The 26,307-nt window shown below is 35.9% G+C and overlaps 1 protein-coding gene across 1 annotated transcript; it reads right to left on the reverse strand.

Moving 5' to 3' along the window:
* Positions 1-1,445: 1,445 nt before the first annotated feature.
* On the reverse strand, positions 1,446-26,041 carry LOC131876364 (protein PELOTA 1-like). The gene is made up of 5 exons (XM_059221545.1): positions 25,951-26,041; positions 25,774-25,812; positions 2,686-2,780; positions 2,297-2,403; positions 1,446-2,169 (listed from the first exon to the last, which is right to left on the reverse strand). The coding sequence occupies exons 1-5, from the start codon at positions 25,984-25,986 to the stop codon at positions 2,096-2,098; spliced, it is 351 nt and encodes a 116-aa protein (XP_059077528.1). The 5' UTR covers positions 25,987-26,041; the 3' UTR covers positions 1,446-2,095.
* Positions 26,042-26,307: the final 266 nt, after the last annotated feature.

The following is a 26,307-nucleotide window of genomic DNA, read 5'->3' on the forward strand; positions in this document are numbered from 1 at the left end:
TTTTTTGAAATTGATGTGCCAAACATCTTTTTTAAGACCAGCATCCTTTGTAATCTATTGCTTATTTAATATATATTTTTACCTCTGTTAAAAAAAAAGTCCCAATTAAAAAGCCGAAATTCCTTTACTTTTAAATAGAGAAATGAGAATCGCTAGAAATCGCCGAGTTTGGGCAATTTCCGAGTCGAGTTAGGCTAGGCGAGTCCAAGGGGCTGGGACTCAGCTCAACCGAGTGTGGGGCCCAAAATCACCCAAACTCGGACTTGGCGATTTTGGCTGAGTTTGGTGAGTCCCGACTCCCAAACTCGATCGACGGCATGTAACTTTAAGTAAAAAAAAACACTTCTAATATATTCCGAATTGATTTTTTTTGGTTTATATTATGCTTTGAGCCTAAAAGTGAACTTCATTTCATTAATTTGGCAAAATAGGAGGAGAAAGGTGAGTTGTGAGGAGAAACAATAGAAAAATAACACCCAACACCTTTATAAAATAATAAAAAGTCTTTTGCTCCTTGACTCCAACTTGGAGGTGCTGCCCCCAAACCCTCGTTGTAAAATTAGAGGGGAAACTGCGCTGATAAATGTAGGGAAATTTTAACCTCCGAGTCTGATTAGGCTCCATATAACAACATATGCTGTCATTTGGTGCATCAAGAGTTGGAAAGGAAGAGTTTGCATCTCATTTGATCATATGATGACATGAAATTTTTATTTCACGAGTTTTGTAATATTGTATACATTTGACAATATTTATATATCTATGTTTGTTATTTCCTTCACCTACAATTTGCATTCATGCTTATGTGATTGATGTATACTTGTGTACGTAATCAAATTAGCTTCTATTTGATGATATTATTGTGTCTTTAAGATGTTTTTAATAAAAGGTGCATGAAACAAGTTTTAAATCTTTAAAAATCTTTAAATTTCTTGAGTTTTTCACTTTGCCGAGTCCAGTTGAGTCTCAGCCAATGTTTTTTTGGTGAGTCCGAGTCCCGAGTCCGCCGAGTCCTGTTTCTATGCTTTTAACAAATTTTAAAAATTATAATATTGTGTGGCTCGCAACAGCTACTTTTTATTTTCAAACTCTTGGTTTGGTACTTAGTTTCTAGCATACAAGTTAGCATATATTTCTAAATTATAGAACTTCAAACAAATAACAGCATAATCAGAGAAATGTAGCTCTTCTATAGTTTTTAAATAAGGAATTTAGGGAGTTAATTTAGCTACTGATTTTGAACATCATCCTTTGCACCTGCAGATGCCCCATGCTAAGTATTCCATTTCAAGAAAATATCTGTGTACTTCGAGATTACATAGATAGATATATCTATTAGTATCTAGAATCTCGAAATTTTCTATGCTATCCAATTCCATGAAATTATGTTGTCTCTATCAGAAATCTAATGAAAGGACATCATTGTGAGTATGTTATGAGACATGTACACTTTAAAGCTAGAAAATTAATATAATTGCATCCAAATACATCAAGCCACAACAATGCTGTGTCTACTTCATAAACAGGGCAATACAGGGGTGCCTGAAGTCTTCTGTGTTGTAGAGACATCCAAACTTGGCCCTGCAGAATGAACAATTGCCCCTAATTTACTGTTAGTAATTACACAGTACTGATTTCAGTAGCCAAAGTAAGCTACATGCCCTGTAGTGGACCAAGGTTGGTGCAGATTTTACTTCATTTCCAAGTATAGATATTCTTCAGCAGGTAATGTGTCGTGTCAGCTCTGATTATTAGCACCAAAACTTGGTTACTTTCAATTTTCAAGGTTTCTTCTAATAGATACTTCAGGACCATAGTTCAACTATATTTGCGGACAAATGAGAACTGGGTAGTCAACCAAGAACCCTAAAAGTGGTCATATCTAAACAGACCCTGTCCAAACAAATAAGCTGGAATATAACACATAATATTCATATTACCAACAAAAATACAAAAGGGTTTCCAGTGTATGTTCGCAATCCATTTATTGTAAAGGCAAAACAACCAATGAAATCATATTTGCTTTGTTGCCCTTTTTCGAAGCAGAGCAACAATTTTCCATAGTGCTTAGTCATAGTATTCGTTCAAAACTTTTTCACATCTCCAGATCTTCTAGTTCTGGCATGGGAAATCTTAAAATGGCTGCTATGCCAGTCAGTTGTTGAAGCTCTGCTCAAACATATATTCAAATAATAAGGAGAAATTCGGAAGCATGCATGGAGTCGGATGAGAGAAAGCCTAAAACGGTATCAATGAAGAATCAAATAAATAAATAAAATTGAAGGTAGGATCATACGTTCGCCAGAAATGTGCATAGAAGAGAATATGTGTGCAGTTCCTCCTGCATTCTCGACTGACTCAGCCAACTCAACGTATTTCTTCCTAGATGGTATATCTGCATTTCTGAGATTACAAATCATCAATCAAATATGTATGTGACCCTTTAATGCGAGATGCCCAATTAGCGTATTTATCCATCAGCTGTATTTCATATGATCAACTAGTCTAACTTCTTTGCACTTAAGAATATTTAGGCTTTAAGAAGACTAAATGACCAAATATAAATTTCGGTAATGAAATTCAAATAAACTGTATTTTTATGAAGTATATGATAAATGTAAAAAATGACATCAATTTCTACCATCTTATTATAAAATAATGCGAAACCAAAGCATGTCTTAGTACCTGAAAAGTTCATCAGTGATGAGAAGCGTTTGAATGGCCAGTTGTTCATGAGCCACCTGAACATGCTTAGGACCATAGCATGCACGTGCTGGGTCCTGTAAAACAAAATACAATATAATAAACATGAATTTTAAACCACCGTGCCTTGCAGCACAATAAACCAAAACAAATTAGTGTAACTTAAAATAAAAATCTAAATTTAATTTTTTTTCAGCATTGCCCAGGCAAAAGATGCCCATAAATTGCATTTCTCAAAACGTGTCTACATTGAGTTGCATTATGTTTGCAGAAATTCAAATTCTATCATATTTAAGCATGTGAAAGGATTTTGAATATTTACACAAAATATAGATGCAACGAGGCAATGTTACACAGATTACAGTTACAAAGCAAATATCTGCAAGAATTAACAGTTTTATATGTCCCATATAGCTGATTTTTATATTTTAGAGACATTGAACAGCAATTTCAAAACGTTTTAAACTTGTATTATTTCCCCTATCAATATCAAGTGCTGTCAGAGAGAGGCAAGTTTTATATTTTTTGTCAGATCTCCAAAGAAAAAGTTGGCAGTACAACATTAAGGCAGAATTTGGGTCGGCAAAAAGCTTAGCAGCGGCTATGAAATGATTTTGTGGAACATTAAAGCACGTGGTACGGTTTTCAAGTAGTGTGTGCTCAAGAAAGCTAGGCCAGTATACAGCTGGTCTCTTCCTCCAAGGAACAGAAGTTTCTGAAAACAAGTCATCTTTTGTTACTGTGGTTGACTTTGTAGTGCCTGTACTAGTACTATTTGTAACAGATGTTCTAGTGGAACTGCCATACCATGTGATACTACAAAATTTATGTAGGTTACACATCTTTATCATAAGTTTTACTACTCCTGAATTTAACATTGAACTGCACATAGTTTCTGTTATATATGCCTCCTGCTTTACACTAGTTTGATGGTACGGACAACAATTTGTTATAGAGAATATACACTAGCCAGAGATCTATTTTCATGGTACCAAATTACCAATTACATTTTGGTAGAGAGAATGTACAGATTTGCTAGCAAATTTGGCCAGAGATTATAATCTTGCTTGATATCAGTAAGAAAATTGATGACTAACGAATTTGTGCACTCGTGATATTTTATTTACACAATTGGGTAGATACAAATAAATCAAAAAAGGGTGCACAGCTGGAATAGCTGAATATATATTTAGAAATAAAAAATGCTCGGAAGGATCTTGGATGGATCGCTCAAATCCCCGAGGCTACAAGCCACATTTAAAGAAAGGACAGCAGAGGTCTACAGATGGAAACGTAGATTGAAATTTCAGACAGCAAAATTTCAATAGTCACAAATTTCAATTCAATCTCAGGATTCAACAAAGCCTCTGCAAATAAAAAATTAGAAAACACAAAATAAACTTAAACAATACATAAGATGAATAAAGAAGTGAATTTAATGTACACACGTCTATTTTGATAATAGTAAGAAAACTGGATGTTGGGATTGACTCGACAAACCAAAAGTATAAGCAATTACTCAGGAAGCTAAAAAACCAGTAAAATTCAGAAAATAGGTGGACAGTGCTATTTTTTGTATTTCAAGCCACAAAGGCAAAAACTCTGCTTTTCCATCTGGCTCAGACCAAAACAAGTTTTACGTTTTTCTTTTTAAAACCAGAATGAGGGTTTGGGGACAGCAGCCCCAGGTAGGATCAGGGGGCAGTGCCTTCCCAAATTCCTTGTCACAATGCAAAGCGGAGCCAAGGGTTGAAGCCCCGGTCACTGGGCCCAATTAAGGCATTTGAGGCCACAAGGACCTTCATGGCATGTCATTTTTCATATATAATTCTTATAATTTTTTATCAACTGTCAACAAATCCTTTCAATTACTTAGCAGTTAATACACACCACTGAGAACCTAGTCGTTGAAGACAAAATGACAAAAAAGAATTGAAATTAAAACAGGCATGTTTTCACAGATTTACAGCACGATTTTTTTCATCAAGATAGTCTGCAAAAACTGGTCAAGTTTGTATTGTAAACTTAGTGAATCTTGCAGAGAAACTCACGAGTTGTCTGCACTAACCCAGACCACAGATCCTTGACAATTTTTACAACTGAACAGAAAAATTCACTAGTCTGGCAAGAAGTCACTGAGCTTACAAACTATGGGGGTAGGTAGACAGCTAGAAACATCAAATGTCATTATAATATTTTAAACCTACACGTACAGGCTCTTCATATCTAAATACTTACTAAGCAACACAATTGGCAACATGGTCATATCACAAACAGCAGGGGACCTAGATCTTCACGAGGAAGTCAAAACAACCCAAAAATTGCCTAACTACACTGTGATGGAACCTCCACTGTGAGCATGTGTTTGTTGTACTCATACCAAGTCTTCCATAAAGAGTTAGTTTTCAAGCCAAAACACTGTCACTTGTCCACAAATTTGAGATGATGTTAAATCTTTGCCTTCCATGGTCATGAAAGTTGTTTTTGTCATCTCTAGTAAATGTCTTCGCAAGGCCAACTTAATTAGTATTTCAATGCATCAGGCAATGCGAAGATGGGAGTTTGGACCAAGATAAGTCAAACATGGGTAAAACATGAAAGTGACCAAAACATCCTTTGAAACACTCTGCAAGCATTTTAGTCAAAGAGTTGAAAGTATGAAGAAGTGTCCAAAAGTGATCTTCGAGCACACCATAACAATTTTTGGGCAAAAAGGGTAAAAGTGAAAAGTAAATAAAAGTGTCCCATATACATCAGAAGCCTTTTTGTCCAAAAAATTTCGAAACACAGGTGGTGTCCAAAAAGGTCCCCAGTGTGTCATAAGACTTTCTGGCAAAAAATTGGGAAAAGGGGAAAGAGAAAAAAATAGCACTAGGTTGATGCCATAAGGCTAAATGGTCAAAAAAGTTCATAAAGTAAAAATGGACAAGAATGCCCAAGGACATATTTATAGTGATTTTGGACAAAAAGTTTATATAGCACAAAATGGCCAAAAGGTTTGTGAGAACACACTTAATATGCAAAGTGCACTTCACGTGGTTTTGCCCATAAAACCCAAACACAAGAAAGAGGTCAAATCGCTCAAAGCACTTATCACATAGTAGTTTGTCCAAAAAAGGGTTTAAAACACAAAAGGTGTCTCATATATCCAAATGCACATGTTTATCAAGTTTTAGTCATAACAGCAGGATCATCAAGTATTTTCAGCAAGAGTACTTTCATCAGTTTCAGTTCGCAAGGTGCCAGAGGAGGTTTCAATCAGTTTTATTCAATGTTTAGCAACAATGCATATTCATCTGGCCTCCATTTTCAAACATCTACAGAAGCAACTTTGGTGATCCTCAGAGTTCAGCAGTTTGTGTATCAGCATTGTTCACCAGTACAAGCATTCATAGCAGGTTTGTATGAAAGAACTTGAAGATTCCTTACAATCATTCTTAGTGGTAGAATTACAGCAAACAGTGGCGCATATGCACTTGTTAGTAAGGCAGCAACTGCACTGTTTCATAAACCTAAAATCAGCACCACAACAAGAGTTGCAAAAGTAGGGTTGCTGACAATTTCAGACAGGACAATGAACAAGCACCATACTACTATTATACTTATCATCATTTTTCACTTTTCATTCAAGGTATTTCAAGATTGATGGTTTAATGGTTTTCAAAGTAGGTCATGTAAAGGGTATGGTCAAGTGTGGCGTATAGGATAGATTGTCAAGGGTTATTTGTGTAAATGATGTTCAATTTACATTCAATATGCAAGTTATATTCTATTTAATATTATCTTGTTCTATATATTACTGAATTAAAATATGAATCTGACTATCTTCTTTTGTGTGGCAGGTGAGAGGAGCATTTATTAATTTCGATGTCCTTTCTCACAAATGCCATTCGATATATATATAGCAAGCTGGGTACGATCAGGCAATGCCTTGATCGGTCATGACCGATCAAGACATTACTTGATCGTGCCCCTTTGCTAATTATATTAATAACAAACAGTGCATATTAATAATTGATGCCAACCGGTATATGTTTTACCTTAACAACCGATAACTATCAGTGTATGCTTAACCTTAAGAGCCTGAAGGTAATAGGAGCTTCTTTACCATGCCACGCGATATTAATCGGTGCACATATAACCCGATATCAATTGGTGTTTACATTAACACCCGATACTAATCGGTGTTTACATTAACACCCAATACTAATCGGTGTTTCATTAACTTGATTAATCATTTGATTACTATTAATTATGTTAATTGATATAAATCGGAATGCATTAGCATGATTTAGTAATCCGTGAACACAAATAATGATATGAGATGATTATCGATATTAAGCATTTGATCGAACTGAATAGATTAATTATATGCAAATGAAGAATGGTTATCAAGTGAAGGATTAATTGCTTGAAGGTTTTCATCATAATTATCGATAGGATAAATGATTGAATGAGAGACTTCATTTATCTCTCATTCAATCATTTATCTTACCGAAGCTATCATGCATTAACACTCCCTCTTAGCTAGGTAAGATAAATGCAAACAATATATTCAAGCATCACAATTCAAATGATAGTTAGCATTCTTCACTCAATCTGACACTCTAGAAGATCATATCACCTAATCACATGATATGAAGTATCACCTAAACACGTGATACAAATGTCCATCACGTCAATTTAGTGATGACAAGATATCACTTAAGCATGTGATATCAGTATTGCCTAAACATGCAATACTTAAGGATAATCATATGAGAAGGATTAAATTCTCATCTTATCCAAGTTGTGATATGTGCACTAACACTTTATACAAATGTTTTATCACAACACAATCATGGCACATCCATGACACACCAGAGATCCAATATGATAACTGGTCTGGACATCATAAGATCGTCACCTTATAATGTCTACATACAAGTGTTCATTATCTTGAGAGATCGTCACCTCTTGGATATGAACCCAGGGGATAAAATCCAAAATGTCCTATCATGACAAAGAAGTTTACACATTAAAAATCTTATTGATATGCAAATACAAATTACAAAGCAAATTACCTTTCTATCATACCTAAACCTTTTCTGAAGTGATCAACCTTCACTCTGGAAAGAGGTTTGGTCAGAATATCTGCAGTTTGATCTCCTGTACAAACATATTCTAATTGGATCACATTCCAGTCTACCATATCTCGCACATAGTGGTATGGAATCTCAATATGCTTGGATCTGTCATGGAACACTGGATTTACTGAAAGTTTTATGCAGCTTTGACTGTCACAATGTATAATAGTGGGTTTCATAGGCTCTCCAAATGTATTCTGCCTCGGTGGAGCTTTGAGCTACAGAAAACTGCTTCCTGCTGATCCAAGATATCATGGCTGAACCTAGACTGAAACAACACCCTGAAGTGCTTTTTCTGTCAGTTACACTTCCAGCCTAATCTGAATCTGTAAATCCATGTAGGTTTATGTCAACTTTCTCATATTTGAGACCAAGGTTCAGAGTACCTTGTAGGTATCTCATGATGTGCTTTACTGCAACCAGGTGTATCTCCTTAGGTTCACACAGGAACTGACTTAAGGCATTAACTGCATAACAGATATCTGGCCTTGTATTCACCAGGTACATCAAGGACTCAATTATTTGTCTGTATTGAGTAGAGTCAGTGGGTTGTGACTCTACTGCTGCTTCTTTAAGTTTATGTAAATTGGTTTCCATAGGAGAGGTCATGGGCCTACAGTTCAGCATTCCGAATCTCTTCAATATATCCAAGGTATACTTTCCTTGGTTTAGTATAATGTTGTCAGAATTCTGCCATACTTCCAATCCTAGGAAGTAATGAAGGAGTCCTAAGTCCTTCATATCAAATTCTTTGGATAGATCTTTCTTGCATTGATCTATAAGATGATCATTTCCTATGATTAATAAGTCATCAACATATAAAATCAACATTAGCATATCACCTTTATTTCTTTTCTAGTAGAGATTAGGATCTGCATCATTCTTAGAGAAACCTAGTCCTGAGAGATAGGTGTCAATTCTTTCATACCAGGCCCTGGGAGCCTGTTTAAGCCCATAGAGAGCTTTCTTGAGTCTGCACACATGAGACTCTGCATCATAGATTTCAAACCTTTCAGGTTGCTCTAGGTAGACTTCTTCTGAGATCTCACCATTTAGAAATGCTGTCTTAACATCCATTTGGTGTACCTTCCACCCTTAGCTGTTGCAATGACTAATACAGCTCTTACTGATATATATCTGGCAACAGGTGCAAAATTTTCTTCATAATCTATCCCTTCCCTTTGAGAGAAACCTCTAGCTACAAATCTGGCCTTGTGTTTTTCAATACTACCCTCTGCAGCATGTTTAATCTTAAAAAGCCATTTAGATGAAACAACAGATTTCTTAGTTGGCCTAGGAACAATCTCCCAGACATCATTTTTCATAATGGACTGATACTCTTCAAACATGGCATCCTTCTATACTTGATGTTCAAGAGCCTCTGATACATTGTTTGGTTCGGCTTTAGAGAGATCATTCATAAGGGCAACATAGCTAGTGAATTTGTTAGGCCTTTTGCTTTCCCTGAAGGTCCCTGAAGGAGCAACAAACTTCTGAGCTTTTGCTACAATTTTGGTGGCCCATAGTGGTCTTTTCTTGAGGTTTTCTCTAGGTGGACTTTGAGTTTCACTTATAGTTTCCTTTGGATTCTCCCTCTGAAGCTCAAGAGTGGGATCTCTATCCATGCTAGGGGTGGGGATATAGATTTCAGGGTCTGGAGAGCTTTGGGCTCTTTTGAAAGCTAAGCCTTCTTCAAAGATCACATCCCAACTTAGTTCAATATTCTTTTGACCAGTTATATAGATCCTGTAAGCCTTGGAGGTTTCACTATATCCTACAAAGATTCTCCTTTTTCTAGAAGGCTCTAATTTTAATCTTTTCTCCTTAGGTACATGAATATAGATAGGGCATCCAAATATCCTAAGGTGGCTAATATCAGGTTTTGATTTAGTAAAGACTTCCTCAAGGGTCTTATCTTCAAGATGAGAGTGAGGACATATGTTTTGAATATATACAACAGTGCCAGTTGCTTCTGCTCAAAGATTGATATTTAGATTTTGATCAAGAATCATAGCTTTGGCAGCTTCAACGATTGTCCTATTTTTCCTTTCTGCTATCCCATTTTGTTGAGGGTTATAAGGCATTGTTAACTCCCTCTTAATCCTTGAATTTTTACAAAACTCTTTAAATAATTTTGATGTGTATTCCCCCCCATTATCAGTTCTTAGGGTTTTAATTTTATTTCCTGAGTAGTTCTCTGTTAGTGATTTGAATTCTTTAAACCTATTAAGGATCTCTTCTGATTCTTTACATTTCAGAAAGTAGATCCAATTTTTCCTAGAGTAGTCATCAACAAATATTACATAATACAGAAATCCCCCCAATGAAGGTACAGACATAGGTCCACATACATCAAAATGAACTAACTCTAAAATTTTACTTGTTTTCCTAGTACTATTCTGAAAAGCACCCTTAGTATTTTTACCTAGGGCACATCCTGTGCATGCCCTTGAATGATATTGCTTTAACTTAGGTAGACCTGTGACAAGGTCTCCCATTGATGATAAAGCTCTAAAATTTAGGTGGCCTAGTCTTCTATGCCAGATTTCATTGGCATCTGTAGTCTCATGAATTAGGGCTAAGTTGGGCTCTGTACATAGCTCATACAAATAGCCTTGTCTTTGACCAATTGTTTTAGCTTTCTTGATGGAAGAGTTCTTTGGCCAAGCCAATACTTTGTTGTCCATAAAGGTTACTCTGTATCCATTGTCCTCCAGTGCTGATATTGAGACTAGATTTCTCTTGATGCCTTGAACATATAGTACTCCTCTAAGTTGTCATGATACACCCGACTTTAGTTTGATTGTGTAGGTTCCAACTCCTTTGACAGGGTGTGTAGAGTCATCTCCGATAGTTACTTCCTCATCATTATCCTCTTTCATGGAGTCTAGTACTTCTCTGAATCCTGTGATGTGTCTGGATGAGCCACTATCGATCACCCAGGAGTTCACTTTGTTTGATGCTTGGTTTGTGAGTGTTGAATAGAGTACATACTTCTCGGAGTCCTCTTCCCTTTTGGATTTTCCTGTTTTGGCAAATGTGGCTTGTTTAGCTCTTTTTGGACATTTGGCAACATAGTGCCCAAATTTGTCACATCTGTAACGCTGAATCTGAGAGAGGTCCTTCTTGAAGGAGTTCTTGCCGTGACGACCTTTTCTCTTCCTAAATTGCTTCTACTTGCCTTTCTTGTTTGAGTTCGTATTTAGAACTTGAAGATCTTCATCTATATTCTTCTGTTTGATTCCTTTCTTATTTTGCCTTGATTCCTCTTGGAGACAGTCAGCCTTTAGTCTATCGAATTATGGGAAGTCATCCCTTGCATTGATGCCTTGGACGAATGTTTCCCATATGCTAGGCAACCCATCTAGAGCAATGAGGGTTAATTCTTTGCTTTGGATCTCATATCCAAGGGTTGCCAGTTCATCCCTTAGGGTAGATATTCGCATGAAGTAGGCATTGATTGATTCTCCTTTTATCATGGCTATGTGGTTTATTTCTCTTTTTAGAGCCAAGGTTCTACTGGCATTAGATATCTCAAAAGCATCTTCAAGTGCTTTGAACATGTTGAAGGCTGTTTCATGTTTCCTTATAATGGGCATAATATTGTTCCTTACCCCATCAACTATGATTTTAATAGCCTTATCATTTCCTTCTCTCCAAATTGCTTTGTCAGGTTTAGTCTCAAGTTCTGTAGTTTCAGTCTTTACAAATGATTCGACTTTATTTTCTTTTAGAATCATTTGAATTCTGAATTTCCATGCGGAGAAGTCATCACCTCCTCCGAGTCTGTCTTCAAATCTGATAGCGCTAGCCATTAAGAGAATTGTGATGTTGAATATGCTTGATTTGAATTTTATGTAAAATTGAACAGCCTCAGGTTCGATTTAACTATAGCTCTGATACCATGTAAATGATGTTCAATTTACATTCAATATGCAAGTTATATTCTATTTAATATTATCTTGTTCTATATATTACTAAATTAAAATATGAATCTGACTATCTTCTTTTGTGTGGTAGGTGAGAGGAGCATTTATTAATTTCGATGTCCTTTCTCACAAATGCCATTCGATATATATATAGCAAGCTGGGTACGATCAAGCAATGCCTTGATCGGTCATGACCGATCGAGACATTACTTGATCGTGCCCCTTTGCTAATTATATTAATAACAAACAGTGCATATTAATAATCGATGCCAACCGGTATATGTTTTACCTTAACAACCGATAAGTAAACCTTAACAACCCAAAGGTAATCGGTGCTTCTTTACCATGCCACGCGATATTAATTGGTGCACATATAACCCGATATCAATCGGTGTCAATTTACATTAACACCCGATACTAATCGGTGTTTGGTTAATTCGATTAATCATTTGTTTACTATTAATTATGTTAACCGATATAAATCGGAATGCATTAGCATGATTTAGTAATTGGTGAACACAAATAATGATATGGGATGATTATCGATATTAAGCATTTGATTGAACTGAATTGATTAATTATATGCAAATGAAGAATGGTTATCAAGTGAAGGATTAATTGCTTGAAGGTTTTCATCATAATTATCGATAGGATAAATGATTGAATGAGAGACTTCATTTATCTCTCATTCAATCATTTATCTTACCGAAGCTATCATGCATTAACAATTTGTGATAAGGCTTAAAGTTACAAAATTGACAACAATAGAAATTTGGAGAGATGTTGAAGATGATAGGGTTTTTAGATTCAAATCACCAAGATTGTTTGGTAAATTGACAAGGTCATTAGGGTTTTCAATTTTCTTTTGAAGATCTGTCATGGTCATGGCAAAGGTGTTGTATCACAATCACTATTAGACTTATCAGTTATCATTTCCTTTACTTTTCATTCAAGGTATTTCAGGATTGATGGTTTAATGTTTTTTAGAGGAGCTCATGTAAAGGGTGTGGTCAAGTGTTGTGTACAGGATAGATTGTCAAGGGTTATTTGTGACAAGGCTTAAGGTTACAAAATTAACAACAATTGTAATTCGCAGAGATGTTGAAGATGATAGGGTTTTGAGATTCAAATCACCAAGATTGTTTGGTGAATTGACATGGTCATTAGGGTTTTCAAGTTTCTTTTGAGGATCCGTCATGGTCATGGCAAGGTGCTGTATCATAATCACTAAGAAACCATTTGCATATCAAACTAGCTATTTTTAGCTGTTGCTATTAATGGAGGATCACTATTCTTAAATGACCACCTAGAAGGATTATCTTGTAATGTGCTATATTTACTCAAGGTCTAATTTAAGATTTTCTTATTTTAAACAATGCAATTTGAGACAATTTTGTGTTTTGAGTATGCCTGGATTGCAAGCAAACTATCATTAGCATTAAACATTCAGTATGCTTTTTATCATATTGAATAGATTGCATGCAAAGCATTTTAAACTTTTATGAAAAAAATGTTATTGGCATCATCATTTTAATAATGTTATTAAAGAAGAGTAATTCAATCCTACTTGCCACTAAAGTTGTTTGAACGTGCTTGTGTGATATTGTGATTGTGTGAATTGGATATTGCTTGATAGTTTTTGTCGACTTTGTATTACAATAATTATTGATTTGGAATTTATGGCTTTGTATACCAATCTCCATATTTCATTCATAATATCTTGTGTTTGTATTGGACTGATGCTTTTTATTTTGCATTTATTAAGTCACCAAAAAGAGAAGAAAGTACATATGGAACCACCAATGGAGCAGCAATTGTCTCAAGACAGCATCAATTCTCCTACATATTAAGTCATGAAAAAGAGTTGGAGATTTTGTCTTCTCTATTGCTTTTCCTAAAAAGATTGAGATGGACGAAGAATTGTTGACTAAAGATAAGCACAATGTTATACTCAATACAAGCAAAACTACAAAAGCATGGCATGTTCTTTAAGGAATTGTAGTATCCTTTGCTAACTCTGATCCAAATTTGCTGATTAGAGGCTCAAGGAATATCGTCAAACACTTCGCACACAATGTCTGATTTTGCTGATTAGGACTTTGGTTTACCTTGCTATAAGTTTGTATGCTGCAAAAGATGTTTTTTGAATGCTTCCAATGATGCAAGATGGATTATTAATGTAATGGAAATGATGTGCTAACTGTTCTTGACCTTTCACGTGCATGTAAGTGACTGGAATTAACTTGTACAGCTAGTTGACATATTGTCAAACACTTTCCATGCATCCTAGGATAACCAATATGCACCCACAACAATTAAGCATTAGTGCAAACACTTGGCAAGCAAACTTAGTTTCAATCCTTCTAATTCAAACTGAAATACTGATATGTAATGTGTTGAGACATGGACCAGCTAGGACTCGAACCTAGGACCTTCCATACGCTGCTGGAGTGTTCTACCACTGAGCTACTGGCCCCTCTTGAACCAGTCCATCGTCGGTCTGGGTGTGGCTTATTTCCAACACCAACACCCCCCCTTAAGCCACACCTCTTGTGTGCTTGGGTCTCCTAGCCTAGACCTGGCTCTGATACCATGTTTGCCTCTTCTTGCTCATCCTGAATTTGACAGTCCCTTGCAAAGTGGCCACACTTGTTGCATCGGAAGCATCAGATGTGGGATAAGTCTCTTGGTCTTTTCTTTGAAGGAGGGGTAGGAGAGCTGAAATCTCTATTTCTCTTGAAATCATTCTTCTTCCAATGGCTGCCTTCCTTCTTAGCCAAGAGGACATGTTGCTCATCATAAGGGTTCTTAATTTTTCCTTTCGCAGCCAGCCGAGACTCTTCTTGAATGCGATCTCCCATTAATTGATCAAACTTAGGAAGCTCAACTCTGGCACAGATTCCTTGAACAAATGGTTCCCAGGAGGGAGGAAGACCATTTACGGCAGTTGTAGATAAGTCACTGTCTTCAATACTCTTCCCAACAGTGTCAAGCTGATCTCTCAGCTCAGAGATTCTCATGAAGTAAGCAGCAACAGGTTCTTCCTCCTCTAATTTGATGTAGGAGAGCTGATTTCTTAAGGCAAGGATGTAGCTGGTATTGTTGACTTCGTACATCTTTTCCAATGTAGAGAACATCTCCTTGGCAGACTTCTTCATGGAGATGGATGGCACCAAATGATTTTTGACGGAGTCTATTATTATCCTCTGAGCTTGGAAGTCCTTCTTCCAATCTTCTTTTTCACTTGCACCCTCAGGTTCCTTAGCATTCTTGCTAACATATTCAGCAAGATCATTCAATGCCATCATTATCCTGACCTTCCAAGAAGAGAAATTTGTGTGACCTTCCAAACTATCTTCAAACCTGATATATATAACCATGCAACCATAAATGAAGTATCAAATCCTCACAAACGTGAAGATTTCCTCCTTTGATCTTGATCCATCCTTAAGTTAAATTCTATTTTAGATTTAAGTTTGGTTCCAACTTTAAGTCAGAAATTTGTTGTGGATTTATCTTCTAGATAGGCTTTTAGAGGGAGTCCCGTGACATCTTTAAAAATACTCTTTATCTCAGTAAAATCTTATTGCTGGTTTCTAATCATTGTGATCTATTGCTCTAATGATGGAATTGATAAATGTGTTACTTGATTATTGCGAATGTTTTCCTTTATTATATTCTATGTTGAAACTAACAAGTGTTCTGGTTATATTCTATGATACACTGGGTGTATCATCCACCCTCTGCTGAGTGCAAGGTGGTAGTGCTCACTCACCCTCTGCGGAGTGCAAGGTGATTCCACCCTCTGTGGAGTGCAAGGTGGCAGTTCTCTCTCACCCTCTGCAGAGTGCAAGGTGGCGGTTATTTCTCACCCTCTGCGGAGTGCAAGGTGAGTTCACCCTCTATGGTGTGCAAGGTGATAGGTTGTTCTTCTCAGTGAAGAAGCTTATGTATCCTCTGCAGTTGTGCATGATTTATGTTGTATGGTTATATATATCTTTGAGTATTAATTATTGCAGGTGCGCATATGGAAAGGTCTCTGTCATCCTTTGCGGATGTGCATGATGAAAGATCATGGTTTTACATGCAGGTCCCCAGGAAAGTGTAAAGTTATGAAGAGTTGGCTTCATCCTCTCCAGGCATTGCAAGAGAAGATCATGTAAAGGTTCACTGTAATGTAATTGCGTGATCAAATCACGAATTGTATATTGATTGTACAATTAGGGCTGGGCCCTAATCTTAAACATTGTAATTATTCATGCCATGGGATTGTCCATGTGAATTTGGTTATGTATATATTTTCCTCCCTAGTTAAGAGGGAGTGTTAGTTTATTGTAACTTAGTGAGGAAAATAAACAAGGATTCAAATCCTTATAGGGCTGGGCCCTTCTTCTTGATATAACGTGGAGACTCAGCTGGGTCCTATTCTCATGTATCGTGGAAGACTTAAGCATAGGGCTTCACTTATTGTAAAAAAGTGTTATAGGGCCAACCCTATCCCATGTAGCGCGTGACCCTTAAATAGGGCAGAACAATTAAGGTAACGTGTGAAGGTTAAATATAAAATATGGGCAAGAAGATGCAAACATGGTATCAGAGCCAGGTCCAGGCTAGGAGCCCCAAGCACACCCCCCCCTCAAGCCACACCTCTCGTGTGCTTGGGGCTCCTAGCCTGGACCTGGCTCTGATACCATGTTGAGACATGGACCAACTAGGACTCGAACCTAGGACCTTCCATACGCTGCTGGAGTGCTCTACCACTGAGCTACTACTGGCCCCTCTTGAACCAGTCCATCGTCGGTCCGGGTGTTGCTTATTTCCAACACCAACATAATGGACTGATTACAAGTTCTGAGAAATCAGATTACAATACTCAAATTATTGACTGATCCTCATTGCATAGCCTCTCCTAACATGACAGAGGACTGTCCTAATGGCTACGACTAGCATCAAACTGAAAACATTACATAGATATGAATTTATGACAGTGAGAACCTGATTACAAGCTGTAAGGATTTGCTGATGAAGATTCTACACTCAGAAATGTGTAGCAGCAGATTATTGCCCACTTGCTCATGAAATCAAACCCTTGTAAATCCTTATGATAAACTCCACTAAAATACCTTAGTATTGTAGCATTTATTGTAGCGCGACAATGTTCACACCACTGTAGTAGCTAGCACAAATTTTGATATGCAAATGATTAATTCTTCAATATTCTGATCTTCAATGAAACCCTTATAAATTTCTGAACTTCTTCACCAATAAAGCACAAACGCGACCTTTGAATAAAGCCACCAGTATTTGCACAATCGAAGAGATACTACGTTCTCCAAGATCAAATTTACAGCGAAACCCTAGGTTTCTTCTTCAGAGCCAAAAATTCTTCAGAAAAGACAAATGTTGAAATGATTCGAGAATGAATCAAATGAAATCCAAATGCCCTTTTATAATGTTTAATTTGCATTTGTCTTCATCTCCTTTAATTTACTTTAATTTCATTTCTTTTCCCTCCTTTTTGGTGCACAATATTAAATATAAAGTATACTTTATTAAACACTTATAACTCCCTTTTTAAATAAAGTCCGCTTAATTTATTAATGATATGCACTTAATAATTAATTATTATTAAAATTATAACTTTAATAAGAATTATAACATTAGAACTTCATCATTAATCATTATTTCTCAATTCTGTCTGAACTTGGGAGTTAACCAATATATCCACTGTGCATTCAACTGCCTTACTAAAAATAGTAAGGGTTCCTCTCCAACAACCACTGACTTACTATATATAGTAAGTCTCTCAAAATGGAACCAGAAACCTCTGAATAGCCTAGCCTCAGAATGTACCAACAATCTGGAGAGGAAAACACTGCCATCTGCCACTTGAAGAGCTCCATAACGCCCAAACTAGACCCTCTAATCCACCATACTAGCCTACGAGAGTCAAATGATAGGTTAATCCTTCAAACTCTGATGCTCACTAAAATGGGGACATTACAGGAATACAAGGGTATGCAAGCATCTAAATCGAAGTTGTGTTCCAATTCATATTACCTTGCAAGAAGACACCAACTGCATAAGGAATTATAAGAAGTCAAGATGTTTATTCTCTTCATTCAAGGGACTATTTGAAGAACCTTCTAATGACAAGACTACTCAAATCTCAATTGATATCTTCTCCAAAAATGGAATGTTTAAAAAAAGAGGTTGAAGTTTTTATTCAAAATCTTGATAAGGGATCGAAAGCAAATGATGAGCATAATCTTCTCTTTGTCATTGATTGAGCTCTAAACTTGACAATTCCCATGCATGCTAAAGTAGAGGTGTGTATAGAAAATTCAATCCTCAAGGAGCCTAAGCTAAGATAAAGCTACTTAATCTTATAACTCCTTAGGCACCCATATAAAGTTACTTTATTAAATGTAAATAATGTTAAGTTAAAAATGCAATTTAACTTTAATACTTTAACGCTATTTAAATAATACCTCATAACACCATACGTTGTTAAGATATCAATATCAATGTAATCACAGAGTGTCCCAAAATCATAACATTGCTTGAACCATTGAAGCTGTCAAAAGATAATGATGTTGGCACAAGCTCATACTATAAAAAGCAGTGTTCTCTGAGGACCATAAGCCATTAAGATGATTAATGCAATCACTGACTATCCCAAACTAGTGACACTACTAGAACAAATTGAAATTGTAAGGTGACAATTGATGCCAACACAAGCTCATACTACAAATAGTAGTGTTCTCCAAGGACCAAAGAGAACAAACCCAAAATAATCCAGAAAGATTATTGCCATGCAAGCACTTACTATAAATAGCAGTGTACTCTGAGAACCAAAGAGAACCCAAAAAACCCCTAAAGGATTAGCGCCACACAAGCACTTACTATAATAGTAGTATTCTCCAAGAACCAAAGAGAGCACACCCAAAAAAACTCAGAAAGATTAGCAACATGCAAGCACTTACTATAAATAGCAATGTTCTCTGAGGACCAAAGAGAACAAATCCAAAAAAACCCAAAACGATTAGTGCCATGCAAGCACTTACTGTAAACAACAATGTTCTCCTGGGACCAAAGAAAACAAACCTAGAAAAACTCAAAATATTGGTGCCATGCAAGCACTTTCTATAAATAGCAACTATTGTTGAACCTCGCTGAAACTAGAAACTGAGCTTCACCAAGAATATAGGAACACTCCTTGCAAAAATGGAAACCTCTAGGAAACTCTAAAACTAGCCAACCCTAGCAAAATAGGAAAGCATAAAAAATGGGGGCATTACATAATGAAAGTACAATTCGACAAAAATATCTCATTGTCCTCCATTTGACAATGAAATAGGCAATTTGTTTCATCTTCCAAACATGACTACAATTCCAAAATCCCTTTGTCATTTGGTTCCGTTGGATACTAATCCTTCTCCATTCATTCTTCTTCGAAGTCCAAATCTAACAAATCTAAGGAAGCCACTTCCTCAAAAACTACTTGGTTCTTCTAATCGATTATGTACTTTTGACCTTTGTTTTCAATGGAGATTGTAATTGTGATTGTCTTTGGTTGCTACTAGCCAACCTCAAACCAACAATGCATTGTATACTTTCTTCCTCAATGAAATGACCAGAAAATTCAACAGAGATGTTTGGGTTCCAATATTACCTTTTCACCCATTAAAACTCCAAGTACCTTAATACCTTGTCGATTTGCACACACCAATTGAAAATTCCGGGTCAAATGGCCACCTTTCCCAAACTTCTCCATGTGTCTTTTGGGAGCACATTCATACCAGACTCACCATCAACAATTGCATTGGTGAGATTCCTTCCAAGGATCTTCATATTCACCACTATTGGTTGCTTTGCCATGCTAACTATCACTAGCATCGGATCAAGCACTTGGTCACCCAACAACAAAGATTCAACTATTGGGTCTTCATTCTCACTAGATTCCAAATGGGTTTTAGCATGCACTGTATCATTGCTCACTAATACAATAGCATTTAGAAGTTTAGGAATACTTTGTAATAAATTCGCTACTTTAAATAGGATGATAGTTTGAAGTGCATGCCATGTAATATTTGTATCAAATTGTAATTTATTTGTTACTATAATTGCATTACATTTGAGTGATATTGTTCGTTAGCCATAACATTCTCCACTTCAGCCCTTGTCTTACAAAGTCTTTCTTTTTTTTGTATGTTGGTCCAAATACATAGTCTTCTTTGCTTGGGCATGAATGATGACCAATACTTCATTATGCCAATTATGTTGACACCAGCCTTTTTCTTTTAACATCCAATGTCTTCATGATCTCCAACTTCACACCAATAGCACCATAGTTGCAATTTGTCTTGCTTGTGTTGGCAACCTCTAGCAAAGTATCTCCATTCATTACATTGTCAGCATTTTATGATTGGGCGTCCTTTAGGGTCATAGGGTACTATCCTTGACTCACCCTCACTTACGTCATCCAACTTATCATCATCTTCCATTTTTCTTTTTCCATGTGAGGACATTTTGTCCTCAATCTCTATGTCCATGGCTTGATTATTATATGCTTCAGTATAGGAAAATGGAGGTACTACCTTCATTTTCTTTTGTAATGAGGGAATAATGTCTTTGGTGAACCATCTTTTCTTAAGGTCATCTGTTGGTTCCTTTGTTAATTTCACCAATAGTTCTTTAAGACTTTGGTTGTAAGCTCTTATATTCTCATGCTTACCTTGGTCTGTATTATAGATCTCTGCTACAATCTCTTTGTCATCTCTTAGTAATTTGACTTCTTCCTCGAAATATTTGTTTAATCTTTCCCTAGTTTTGGAGACCGGATCAACTTTTGTGTAACAATCAATAGCTATTCCTCTTAAGGTTGCTCGAGAGTATCACAGCCTATAAGCTTTATCTTCCTAGCCATTCGTTTTCCAAATCATTTCACAAGTCATACGATGTTGTGTGCAGTGCAATTTCTACCTTTCAGTACTAGGACTTGATGAGGGGAGTCGCCATCTTGTTTTGGTGTAATGTCAATGTTTGGATCTAACTTATCAAAGAGTTTGACTCATATGCTCTTATGCCTCACTTGTACTCTTGGCCATATGAGAATCCTCAACGTGGAGGAAAAGAGAAAAAAAAAATTTCAACAAAAACAATGAAAAAGAATTTTTTTTTCAGAAAACTAACAAAAATGCTTTCTCAAAAAAAGAAAATGGAAAAGCAATGAAAAAAGCAAAAAGCATTGTTTTAATAAAGCAACAAAAAATTATTTCAGGAGGACTTGGGCAAAAGATTATCCATCCATTGTTCATTATCAAATTCTCTTTTTGTGAAAGATTGAACTTTGCTCATCTTATTCACCTGAAGGACAAAAACCCTTTTGGCAATCAGTTTTTTGGACGAAAACCCACCTAATTGATCGAGTGGATTCATATAGATTTCATAGGTGTGTTGAATATTTCAGATTTTGTGTTGCATAGTTGACAAATATTTTAAAATTTGAGTTTATTGTTCTAGATTGAGTAGTGAAAGAGGAGTTGAAGGAAAGAGCATTTGCTTGCAAATATTATTGAGAATAGGGGTGAAGGACTTTTATGTTATTTTCATTATCTACTGTAGTTTTTGTTCTTTCTGGCTGCCACCTTGTGTGTTAAGTGGAAAGGAAGTTAAAGGAGACGTAGGAAGTTTGGAAGGGTTACAGAGAGTTCTAGAGGAGCTTGGATACCATTTGATGTTTTCTGATTTTATATCAGATTCTACAGGGTTTCAACCAGTTTTGGTATTAATCAGAAATTATTTTTGAAACTGTGCCTTCATCAATACTTTAGGACAGACCATTGATATTAGGAGACGTGGGGAGTTCGGAGGGGTTGCAGAGTTCTTGAGGAGCTTGGATGGCATTTGATGTACTTTCTGATTTTATATCAAATTCTACATGGTTTCAGCCAGTTTTGGTATTAATCAAAATTATTTCTGAAGCAGTGCCTTCATATATACTTTGGGACAGAACATTGATTTTCATATATATATATATATGGATTTTTGAAAAATTCAATGATAGGTTCAATGCATGGCATCTATTTGTCAAAATGCCTATGAAAATAATAGATAGTTAACATTAAATTCAGAAATATTGATTGGTCCAATTTTCCATCAGCTGTTTGAAGAAATGCCCGTGCACTAGAAGTTGAAGAATTTGCATGTTTGTTGAAAATTTTTAGCAGGGACAATATATATTCATGCATTAGACTAGCTACTTTTAGCTGTTGCTAATGGAATATCACTAATCTTAGATGAACTTATAGAAGTTTAATATTAGAACATATTTTATTTAGTCAAGGGTAATTTTAAGTTTTCTTATTTTTGATGATGTATTTTGAGACAAATTTGTGTTTTGAGCTTTACTTGGGTTGCAAGCATACTATTTTTATCCTAAGAACCTTGAATGGATCGCTTGTCACTTGAGTGTTTTTGTGATATTGTGATTTTGTGAGTTGAATATTGCTTGACAGTTATTTCAGACTTGGTATTGCAGTAGATTTTGATTTTGCTTTTCTGGCTTTGTATATGAATCTATATATTCATTTCATGATATCTTGTGTGTTTGTGTTGAACTTGTGCATTTAGTCTTTTGTGCATTTATGATGACTTTCATCCTCTCAATCATTGAGTCGATACAATAATATACCTCTCCTAAACAAGACGTATCCATGTCATCTAAGATCATTTTCTTAATGTTTGGTGCCCTTGTAGTGCTAGATTGCCTTGATATGGTCTAATTAGGGTTGATTACCATGTTAGATAGTGCCTCACGAACCTTCACAAGTCATCTCAACACAATTGAATTGGAGACAAAACAGGTCTCAACAACCTATTTCAAAATCAAAATAATACAAAATTAAAATTATAAATAAAATTAAAATTTTTACTAAAGTAAAACATATTTATCATTTAACTTACCTTTAGTAGCTCCAAACTCGAGAATTGTCTAAATATGCCTTGTCACATATGGTGGTTGGTGATGAACATTCAAAGCTCTTCGATATCAACATACACCTATTTGATCCATTCAACCTTGTTGCCAATTTTTTGCAGCATTAGGTTGAGGGAGTGGACAGCACTAAGTGTCCAAAAAAGTGTGAATAACGCCAATCAACCAATAACCCAACAGCCCTACACTTTTTGGCATTGTCAGTTAACTTGCACAACATTTTGAGGCCCCACTTTTTAAATGGCTTGGATAAGAATGTCAGCAATAAATGCACCTTCCTTCACCTATCCTTCACAATCCACTACTTTCAAAAACATTGTCCCTATAGGGGACACTACAATAAGATTGATCAACGGGCGATTGCTTGCATCTTTCCATCCATCAAATGCGATGGATGATGGATACTCTTGTTTCGACCCATGAATCCCTTATGAGCTTCATAGAGTCCTCTACATGTTTCACCTCTCTATCCAGTAAGATGGTATGCACCTTCTCATAACTTGGGCCCTTAACACCCCCTTGGAGCCTTATTAATTGATTTCACCATTTTTTGCCAATAAGGTGAGCCAACAACATTAAATGTCAATCTTCAGCAATGTCTTGATTGGCAATCTCTCTACCCTCATTGTGAAATGTCGTTTCCAATGGTCCCTTCGATCTCTTATGTGTCACAGGTTGTTCTAGGTATAGACAGAAATGGATGTCCCTCTGTAGGTTCAAGAATGGATAGTGATGGAAAGGCCTTCGATACTTTCTTAGTTGTCAGCAATGGATGAGCACTCGCAACTAGGTTCCCTACTACTTGGTCTTCTTTGGCTTGCTCTTCTATATATGCCAATACCTTTTCCTCTACAAGAAGGCCTTTACCTTTTTGCCTGCCAAGACAAAATTTGATGCTTGTTGAGGGATAAAGCACGAATATGCATTCACTCGACCGTATGAGTTGTTATATTGTGCTTTGCAATGACAAATAATCTAAATGTAACCTCTTCCACCTGGAAGTTGTCGTACCGCTTCCACATATTTCCAAAGGGGAGAGTGTCGGTCTTTTTTTAAGCAAGGTTCACTCCCCAAGCTAGAAGCACTTCCATTTTAATACCTAACAGAAAAAGTTCTATAAACAACATGGATAGGCACAAACCAAAACAAAAAAGAGCTTCAAAACAAAACTAGAGTTCATTTGTAAAACAATGTAAGGAAAAATTAAAAGAAAAACAAAAAACCTACCTCTTTTGAAGAAATCTTCCTTTGTAAACTCTTTGAGAACAAATCAACGCTTGCACGTGGAGTAGCACAACAACCAGCTTGGAGCATTCAACGATCAATCTTCAATTCTCTTTGTGCAATGGCAAGCAAAAGAATAACTTCAGCAATGGAGTAAAATGGTTTTGCTTTTCATTCACAATAGAATAAGTGAATTAGGTTTTGCCTTTTTGTTGTTTTGTATGAGCTAATTTAGAGTTGGGGGGTACCCGGGTTCGTCCGACAATGACTTTCTAGGAACAAATTTGTCCTGAGTCCACTTGGGTTTGGAAAGACCAAACCCACAATCATTTGTCAAGACCTTACTGGGATCCACAATGGACCAAACCAGCATGGCGAACCCGATTAGAATCGGACCAAGACCCAGATCTTCTTGGCAACGAACCACTACGCTAGTTATTAAGTTATTGTTGATTAGGTCTCTCAAACTATAAAGGAGAGAAACTCCTCTTTTAATTGACACTCCAATTATTCATTATATTATACTATGCTATAGTTTGTATATCTCGAATGTGCTCATATCTTAATTCTAATTATGAACTAAGTGATGCATTCAATCCTTTAAAATTTATTTTACCGATTTTTTTAGCACATCATTATAGTGAAGGTTTGTAAAGTTTTGGGGGCCTTACTTGTGCTTGTTGGTGGGGGCTCTGCCCCTAGACCCCCACAAGGGGCACTACTTGTTGACCCGAAATCTCCACCCACCATTGTTATTGTTAATGCAATCATTGTCACGTTTTTTATGTTTATTAGTTTAAACTTCACTTAGTATGCCTAAGTTTCATTTTCAATTCTTATTCTTGGTTCGCTCCCAAAGTTTGAAAACTTTGCCCACCATTGTTCATGTACTAATTTCAATGCAATCATTGTCATGTTTTTAATGTTTGTTAGTTTAAATTTTACATAATGTGCCAAAGTTTCATTTACAATTCTTATACTTGTTCCTTATACATCTTTTTATAACTAAATTTTTCAAGTACTATATGTATTTGCGCCACACCCTGTGGCCATCCCCAAACTTAGGCTCTTGGTGCCCCCGTCAATGAAACCCATCCCCCCGTTAGGAAACTCTATGAAACTATGGCTTTTTGAGATTATGATCACCATCACTGACCACACAATTATTAGCTTAAAACCAAATTGTGCATTCTAAATAGCTAGATCAAAAATTCTTAGAAAAGGCACATATGAGCTTTTGCCATCAAAATAAGTTTTTATAACAAAATTTTAATTCCTGTTACATCTCATCCAAGTATTTCTTACTAGCAATTTTGAAAAGATCAAGTATGCATGCATAGAAATCTTAAAGACTTTGTAGGTTAACCCACTATAGACAATTTTCAAAACACTTCCATTAATAAAGGAAAATCATCATAAATCAAACTTAAGTAGAGACAATAATGGGTGAGGAAAATATATCTAGGTTGATATAAAATGACAAAATTAAATTTCCAGATATACAAAGACAAAAAAAATTCACTAACCATGTCACAAATACAAGCCAGTTAAACAAAAATGATATCTTGGTTCTAGAATTGATCTTCAATGCAGATGAGCAAATATGGTAAATTAAAATCATGATTGCAGATAACAGACTTTTCTTAGATCAAATCTCACTGAGTATACCCACATACCTTGTGTCCTGATCATATTAAATCTCGTCTTTGTAATTAAATTCATCACAGGAAGTGTTAAGGGCCAAACAAAGAAAATAGAAAATAATTACTAAGTAAGAAATTTGGATACTAACATTTGACATCATCTCGTGAAAATCTTTTAGTGCTTTCACCTGATTACAACACAAGAAAAACATGTCAAAGCATGTTGTAAGATAAAGCAACACATCCAGGAAGAGCTGAATCATAAGAGTGTGCATCACAAGCAACGGATATAATCATATTAACACAAAAAGTTCATTGTGAAATACCTCCTGAGCTGCCTTAGTATCTTTTATCATTGACATAACATTGGGTGCATCAAGAACCTCCCCGAGACTATGCCTGAAAGAAATAGTACAATTCTATTAGTTCTAAGATATAACAGGTAAAAAATATGCTTAAAATATAAGTTGTGTTAAAAAATAAAATAAAATAATATTTGGATATATTTTATTATTTTAGCTTTACTTTTATTCTTTTCTGATTTGCTTCTAGTTTTGTGTACCTTTTGTTTTGAAAATGTTTTAGATCAAATAGATAAATAATAAAAAATAGGTCCAAATTGGATCTGAGCAATGTAACCTGTCAGTAGGTTTCAGTTCCAACCATCTTTAGTAACTATAAAA

This window comes from Cryptomeria japonica, chromosome 5, assembly GCF_030272615.1.
Source record: "Cryptomeria japonica chromosome 5, Sugi_1.0, whole genome shotgun sequence".
Lineage (NCBI taxonomy): Eukaryota > Viridiplantae > Streptophyta > Pinopsida > Cupressales > Cupressaceae > Cryptomeria > Cryptomeria japonica.

Bases quoted from the DNA above. Each gene is read 5' to 3' on its own strand.
- LOC131876364 (XM_059221545.1), bottom strand. From the start codon at position 25,986: ATGTCAATGATAAAAGATACTAAGGCAGCTCAGGAG. The intron at 25,813-25,950 runs GTATTTCACAAT...TGTTGTAATCAG, and splicing joins ATACTAAGGCAGCTCAGGAG to GTGAAAGCACTAAAAGATTT. The intron at 2,404-2,685 runs GTACTAAGACAT...TTGTAATCTCAG, and splicing joins ATCACTGATGAACTTTTCAG to AAATGCAGATATACCATCTA.